The 8027-nt window shown below is 38.0% G+C and overlaps 1 protein-coding gene across 1 annotated transcript; it reads right to left on the bottom strand.

Moving 5' to 3' along the window:
- On the bottom strand, nt 1-7568 carry LOC136287384 (cysteine-rich venom protein-like). Its single transcript, XM_066180087.1, has 8 exons — nt 7481-7568; nt 5087-5148; nt 4174-4305; nt 2846-2936; nt 2293-2438; nt 1643-1737; nt 784-872; nt 1-594 (listed from the first exon to the last, which is right to left on the bottom strand). The coding sequence occupies exons 1-8, from the start codon at nt 7566-7568 to the stop codon at nt 467-469; spliced, it is 831 nt and encodes a 276-aa protein (XP_066036184.1). The 3' UTR covers nt 1-466.
- Nucleotides 7569-8027: the final 459 nt, after the last annotated feature.

The raw sequence follows: 8027 nt of genomic DNA on the forward strand, positions 1-8027 counted from the left end.
CTAGATTTATAAATAACTTTAATTAAAGGCTCTGTTTGTAAACTAGTGGTAAATTGTGTGTTTATTTAGCAGGAAGGCATTCCATTGACAATCAACAAAAAGTTAACAGAAGAAAATTTAGGGGCATTCAACAAATTTTGCAAAAAAACCAAAAACAAAACCCCTGAAGTGTTTTAGAACTGGGTTTCCAGTTAAAAAGAAACAAATCAGTGGCAGATCCACGGTAGGGAAAGACACAAAGTGACACATTAGTAGCTTAAACAGGATTTCTACAAAACCTAAAATTACATCAGAGGTTATTTTAAGCTAGTAGTCTAGTTTAAGACTGAAGTAATGGTCAGATTTCAGACAAAATTATTACCTATAGGTCAATCTGAGCAGATGCACTGAGAGTGAATACACTTTACAGTGGGTTCTACTCTTTCCTTATAATCTCACAGCAACTGTAATGAGACCCGTCAGGTCTTTAGATGATTTGAGTGGTGCATTTGCAACTTGCAGGACACTGCTTCTTCACCAGTGAGTGGCTACAGCCAAACAACATTTTCAGATTCTTGCAGTTTCCAAGGAGGTCTTGATACTTGCAAGGATTGGCTAAAATAAAAGAGAGAGAAGCAAACACATGAAATATTATATGGAAACTGAGCTCTGGTTTGATACTTGCGCATTTTCCAGAAATTCAAGTTGTTCATGTCTATATAAACTTTGTACTTTTGCTCTGCTATTAGAATGGCTTGAATATTATAGAATGTGTATTTTTTAAAGGAGAATAGAGTGACTTACTGCAAAGTCCTTTGTCACAGTGGCCAGGACAGTCAGCACATTTTGGTCCACTTCTGTAAGGCATGGCTATTTGCATCGGGTTATTTCCTCTGAAATTTGAAAGAATTATAGGACAAAACAAGATCAACAAGAAGCTCTGAGCCATCAACAAGAGTTTTTTATTTATTGCAGTGAAAGGCATCCAGAAGTTTTTGGATAAAAGTATTTTCATAGGCAGTCATGTTTTAGTTTCAGACACAATACAAAAAAAAAATTTAAATAAGAGAGAATAAGGTTTAGAGAAACAAAATTAATTGATTGATTGTATATGTATAGCATTAGCTGGTAAAAAAATGTGTGTACTTCCTAGCTCTGCTTCTCTAATAGATTTAAACTGTTTGAGGAAATTATACAATCACAGAACCACAGACTGGTTTGGGTTGGAAGGGACCTTAGCAATCACTTAGTTCCAACACCCTGCCATGGGCAGGAACACCTCTCACTAGACGAGGTTGCTCCAAACCTCAGCAAAACCCTTCTGAAATGTAGTTCTTCACCCCTGTGTATATTCATTTGCTGTTGGCTTCCACTTTATAGGTGATTTCCTCCTTTGTGGTCAAAATTACAGCATTATTTTTGCCTGATGCCTGAATCTGACAGAAATAAACCCTTGTTCATCTGCTAAAATTTCCCTAATATCTCTTTCAATGCGAAATAAAACAAATACTGGCATTCAGCATGCTGTTAAACCTGCAACCCACACTGGTATTTTCAAAAGTATAAATGGTTAAAGTAGATTGCAATTGTTTTATCCTATAGTGAAGGGTGTTTTGGAAACATATCCATATTAATCACAACTGAGTAAGAAGGCAGTACGTACGCAGGGCAGTATTGGCAAACATAAAAGTACTTGTAGGGGCCTGTGGGACAGTAGGAAACTCCACATCCCACCTTGTAACTGTTGTACCAGATTAGCTGTAGATTAAAAAAAACAAAAAATGTTATTTCAGAGTGAATTATTGGGAAAAAACCCCACACTTACAAAGTAACAGAACCAGAAAATATTTTTTTCTTTCATTTTTTTCTAGTCAGCTTTTAAATTTAAAATTTAGCAGTTATAAAGAATACACAGAAAAAGGAGTTTCCTCCAGTTTCCAAATGTTTTTGAACACAGTTTCTGGAAGGACGCTAAAGTTGAAATTCAAATATTTTTATCATAGGTATTTTGCTTTGGCACTTCTTAATCACATATTTCAATCTCTGTATAGAAAATTATTTCTAAATTAAAGATTTTTATACAGACTAATATTTCCTTTCTGGACAGCTCTTCCAAATTACTGGTTCCATTGTTTCCTTCTTAGATGGAAAAGAATTTTAGCTCATCATTGATCTTTGGATCAGAGTATGAATTATAGGTAATAATTTGTTGACACTGAAAATTTTTTTCCTGATTATAAATAACTCCCAGCTGGCCTAAGTGTACTCCTGTGACTCTGGTGTATCCCTGCAGTGTGTTTCAAGTCTCCATACCTGAGTGTAGCTCTCAACATTGATATTTTTCGAGATTGCTCCATATCCATACTTGAAATTGGAGGACTGACTGTACCACACTTCAATTGTATCAGCCCATGTTCTTGGGTAGGACGACAGTAACACATTCTCACCACAGGTGACACCTGGAGCAGAAGTAAATATTTTATTAAGACAGAAGCAAACTACAGGGTGAGAGGTGAGACAGAGGGGCTGTAGCTATATTCTAAAAAAATAAATGCCTATAATGTCATTCACTTTGCCCTGTGATTTTAAGGACTTCCAAAAAATTGTCTTTCAGAGTGTTCATCTGACAAAAATGATGTTTTTGTGTTTAACAATCACAGAATCAGAGAATGGTTTGGGTTGGAAGAGACCTAAAAATCATCTTGTTCCAACCCTCCATCCATGTACAGGGACACCTTCCGTCTAATAATCCTAAAAAGCTATTCTACAACAGATTAAAACTCATGCTTATTTCTACTTCACATTCACAGGGGTCATCTGCAAACTGTCATTAACCCATCAGCTCAGGCTCCATCCTTGTCAGTACCATTAATAACTCTCTTGTCTCTTGGACTGATTTTCATCCCACATTTATTTGCCCATTTCTGAGCATTTTTGGCAGCTTTCTCACTCCACACCTGAAAGACACAAAGCAAGAAGTATCCAGGTCACAGGTAGGTTAGTGCAGCCCATGAGAAGGCAAAAAAAAGAAAAAGGAATGGCTTGGGTGTTTAGCATTGAATGCTGCCATGGCCCTCAATAGAAAGAGGAGGAGTTGTGCTGATTTACTCTCCTGGGGCAGAGGAACCACATTTCTTCTACTCTTAAAGATTTTGGAGCAGGTTATTCTGCACAGTTCTATCACACAGTCCTGATCTCCAGATGGTGCTGATTAAAAGGGTTTTTGTAACATACTACTGCTTTCTTTCAGCTTTGTTTCTGAAGGAACACTGCAGGGTGCACTGGCCAAAATGGTATAAAACTGATTTTCAGCCCAGGTGCAGCTGAGTTGTTGGGATTAACATCAGCTGGGCTTTGAACCTGGGGGAAGTTTGTAGTCTCTGTTCAAGTTTAACCTCAAAGCACTGACCAGCTCATCTGCTCATGGGACAGGGATAACAAGGACCCAAGGACGGTCAGGGGTGACAGGGATGGGAGAAGTTTTGAAGATTTAGTTCTTTTTTCTCTCCTGACAGTGTGAGATATAGAAGCTGCTGCTGGGGCTCCCCCTCCCTCTTTGTTTGCAGGCTCTTTCCTTCATCCAGGATTTGTTTCTCTTTTTAGATTCAGAGAATCAGAGATAGTTTGGGTTGGAATGGACCTTGAAGGGTCTTCTAGTCCAACCCCTGTGCAATGAGCAGGGACATCTTCAATTGGACCAGGCTCCTCAGAGCCCTGCTCAGCCTGGCCTTGACACATCCAGGGATGGGATGTCACAGCTTCTCTGGACAGCCTGTGCCCGGTCTTCACCACCCTCACCATAAAAATCTTCTTCCTAGATCTAATCTAAATGAATCCTCTCTTGACTACTGAAAACCATTACCCCTTGTGCTATTGCAAGAGGCCCTGTAAAAGTGTTCTCCCTCATTCTTATAGACCCCCTTCAGGCACTGGAAGGGGCTCTGAGGTCTCTTTGGATCCTTCTCTTCTCCAGGCTGAACACACCCAGCCCTCCCAGCCTGACTCCAGAGCAGAGGTGCTCCAGTCCTTGGAGTATCTTGCTGGGTCATGTTGAGTTTCTCATCCATGAACACCTCCAAGTCCTTCTCATCAGTCTGCTCTTAATCCCTTCATCCCACAGCTTCCATTGGTGCTGGGTTTGTCCCATCCTTTCCTTTAAGGGAAAATTAAGGCTAGCTGTAATTCATAGCTCACCATCTTCAGCATGTTCGTGGCTGTGGGAATTACAGATCTCCGTATTTCATTGTGCAGCTCAAGGATCTGTTTTTCATTTTGAGACTTAAAATGAGGGAGGGAGAAAGCGTTCACTTTTTTATATGGAAAACCCTGGAAAAAATAACAGTAAAGGTCCCAGTTAGCAGAAATATAATAAAATAGATAAGTTATAAGTTTCTTGTCACTTTTGTTTGGTCAACTGAACATACCCCAGTAGTTAGTCTCATTAAACTTGTTTAACTTAAGACATTTATGGTGGTAGAAATTACATCTCAGCCAGTTGTTTTAGGCTGTAGCTACCAGGTAAAGGAAAGTATCAACTTACAACATGGTTCACTTCTGATTTATTGAAGAAAATGATAATTTTCTTCCCTAAAGTGCTTGTTTCTTTTCATAAGAAGGTCTTGATAAATAGCTCTCATGCAAGTACCTGCATAGCAGATATCTTACAAACCTAATGCTCTCTAGGAGATTTATGAATCAGATTTCTGAATCTTAAATTATTTCTCTATTTATGAAAAATGTCTTTTTAAAATTATCCCCATGAAGGGAAGAATATTTTGATAGGCAGAATCACAGAATGATTTGGATTGGAAGCTCAAAGAGCCAGTAGCTCCAAAGCCCCATCTTTGCCCCAGGGACACCTTCCACTAGATCAGGTTTCTCAGCCAATACACAAATAATAAAATTATTATTAATAATATTATTAATAATAATAATACAAAAATATGTACAAAATGAGAGTTCATCTTCAAAGTGTTACTTTAAAATATTAACAATACTTGCACCCTAAATTCTAAATCTCTAGAGATCACAAGATTAAACTGTATCAGGTCAGAGATCTATTCAAAGGAGTCAGATATGGGTGTTTTGCACAGATGAATGTTCCTACCTGTCCATCAGACTGGTGTAGAAAAGCAGCCAGGAAAATAATTGCAGTTAGTAGATCCATTTCTACAGGGGAAAAAAAACCCCAAAAACAAATCCCCAAAATCCATTAGTCTCTGTTGCAGACATTTTATGGCATAATGTGATATGTGAACAAGATAGAAAACTGTTGCAAAGTAAAGCATGTACAAAGTTTATTTCAATTTATTCTGGATATGGATGTGCTGAATCTGTGCACAGGCACCACTTCCTCATACAGAGGGAAGAATCCACCTTACATGGAAGCAGGGACTGTAAACAGCAAAAAGTTGTGTGTTATTTGGAATAGATGGATCAGTCCCCTTTTGACTCCTTTATTCATGATATCTTGAACTTTGCAGTGTTTCCTTCATGTTTGCCTCCCTGTACATTAAAAAAAAAAAAAAAAATCCCTGAAATGTGTTCAGTACTGTCACATCAGAATCCTTCTCAAGCATCATCCTTAGTGAGATTTGCTGTTTTGGAGTGGAGCACTGAACACATGGATTGTTCTCTCCATTTCTTTCCCACTTCCCTGTTTCCTCATTAAATCAGCATCATAATGGCTCAAGCAAATGGTGGTGATCACCCTCATGTTTCATCTGACATCTAGACATAAAGAAAACCTTCAAATATGATGTTATTAACAAATAATGTTGGCTGCTGCACTCTGACTCCTGAGGAACCTCATGCAGGTGTACACAGACGCTCTGAAATCCACTCACACGCACAGGACACTTTTTCTGCACATCAAAAGAAGCAATAGTTATATATTTTTGTATTGATGAGGATATACGGGGGAAAGGTCTTTTTGTTTGTTAAAAAGATGTGGCACAATCCTAACGAAGACTAGCTTTGAGCTCAGCAGGTTGCCTGAAACCAGATAGGCAAGAAGGAAATAGAGATAACAAAACCCAACAAATATAAAATGCCTTAGAGCTAGCCTCTGAGAAAAATCCGTGGTGTGAGCAGGACAGGTCAATAGAAATCTAGGAAATTCTGCTTGACAGGGAAACTATCATTGCAAAAAAAAATAAAAATTGTCCCCCTTTTCGTTTAGAATCACTACCCCTTGTCCTATCATGTCATTCAGATATTCAGTCTTTTTCTTGTTTTCCTGTGATTTCATAAGGAAATAATTTGCATGAGGTAGAGGCAGGGATCTCACTGATATTAACAGAGAACAAATTCTTAAACTGCAGGGATATTTTTAGACACGGAGGAGTTGTCTTGCCTGTATACACTGAAACAAAAATTTTTTGGGACTTCCCAGATTAAGTGCTGCAACAGGAAACATAAAATATTTCTGAATCCAGAGTTAAAGTTGATTAAATACTACTGCACATCTTCAACTGCCAGACTCTGCCATCAAATCTGTCCCTTGGACTAAATGTGTTGGGCTTTACTTTCAAAGTCAAACGAAGATGGTTCCCAGATGTGATTGTCCTTCCCTGTCAATAGTGCTCAATCCACTAAATCACTTCTATGCTTCTGAAAAACAAATGCCAGCAATGCACTTTTAGGCAGCTCTACTTGAAAACCCGAGGTTTCATCAAAATTTGGTTGAGAGTAAAGACAAGTAAAATAAACATTGATAGCTTCAAAACTGTAAACAAATTTCTATTTGAAAAATACAGTCTTTATATTTAATCCTGGTGTATCATTCCTCAGTAGAACCTTTCTCCAGCCATCCGATACAGCTTTTGGGGCACAGCAGGCTTGAAAGTTTGACATAATGGAAATATTTCTTTTTTCAGTTATTTTGACATATTTTCCCTCTACTTTCTCTGAGTTTACCTCTTTAAATTTCATTATAGTAATGAATTCACTCGCAATTAAGAAAAGCTAATCAGCTTATTACATAGCATAATATATATTAGACATTTTGGCAGCATATATATGTGACAGCTTGGACAGATAGTTAACATTTAGAGATGACAAAATTCTGAGTTCAGCTGTACTGGTGTATCCCAATACTCAAGTGAAATAAATGCAGCACCAAAACAATTCAAGAGACATTAGAAAAGCATTTCCCATGACTGACAACCCCATGCAAAATTTTCTTGGGATTCTTTTATGTTCACATTTGAAGAAAGAAGCAAGTGGGTCCAAGTGTTATGTTTTGATCTAAAGAAATACGGGAATTAGACTCCACTGAAGCAATTTTTCATCCCTTCTCATGGAAGGTGTGGTTTCAGAGAATACATATTTTATTTTACATTCTTTCTCTGAGATATTATAAGCAAAAATTTCCTTTCAGTTATCACATTATCAATTATTGGTACAACTTAGCTATTAACTCCACTAACCTTTGTAACACAATGAACAAGACACTATGGATAAAATCTCTAAGGCTGAAGTTCAGTTCTGCATACATTACCTTCATCCACCAGAATCCTCCTGTACCTGAGGAAGTTGCAGGAGAGTGAGAGGCTCTCCCCAGTCCAGGGTTGTATATATACATACATTTCCCTTTTTTTTTTTTTTCCTTGTCAATATTTATTGCTGATAAATGACATCAGCTTTGGGGCTGCCCATTGTGCAAGAAGAACTTTTCTTAAGGAACAGGTGACTGAAAATGAACCAATCCTGCTGCATTGTTCTGGATTTTTTTTCTTCAGGGTAAGGGAGAGGAGAACACAGAAGACCTGTCCTTTTGCAGAACTTCAACTTCTAGTCTGATCAACAAGCTACAGTGCTAATCTGTTCACAAAATAAAAGCTTGAGTCTCAAGCTGGTTGTGTCACAGCCATCTTTCCTGTTTCTGGCAGAAGAGTGGGATTAGTATTTTGAGGCAGAGACACAAGTGAGTAACTTCTTAGCTGTACACAGAATGACCTGCACTGTGGGAGACACAGTGATGTTTCCTTCCAAGTGGTTCCTGAACTTTCATTTGCTGAATAAAACTTATGTTCCATTAGCTCACT

Source organism: Chamaea fasciata, unplaced genomic scaffold (assembly GCF_029207755.1).
Source record: "Chamaea fasciata isolate MVZ Bird 193981 ecotype frontalis unplaced genomic scaffold, bChaFas1.0.hap1 SCAF_3, whole genome shotgun sequence".
NCBI classification, from domain to species: Eukaryota; Metazoa; Chordata; class Aves; order Passeriformes; family Sylviidae; genus Chamaea; species Chamaea fasciata.

What these genes read in the sequence shown, in the direction of transcription:
- LOC136287384 (XM_066180087.1), bottom strand. Translation starts at nt 7,568, where the DNA reads ATGTATGTATATATACAACCCTGGACTGGGGAGAGCCTCTCACTCTCC. An exon ending in GAGGATTCTGGTGGATGAAG is followed by an intron (nt 5,149 to 7,480) that starts GTAATGTATGCA and finishes TTTCCCCTGTAG; the next exon opens with AAATGGATCTACTAACTGCA. An exon ending in TACACCAGTCTGATGGACAG is followed by an intron (nt 4,306 to 5,086) that starts GTAGGAACATTC and finishes TATTTTTTCCAG; the next exon opens with GGTTTTCCATATAAAAAAGT.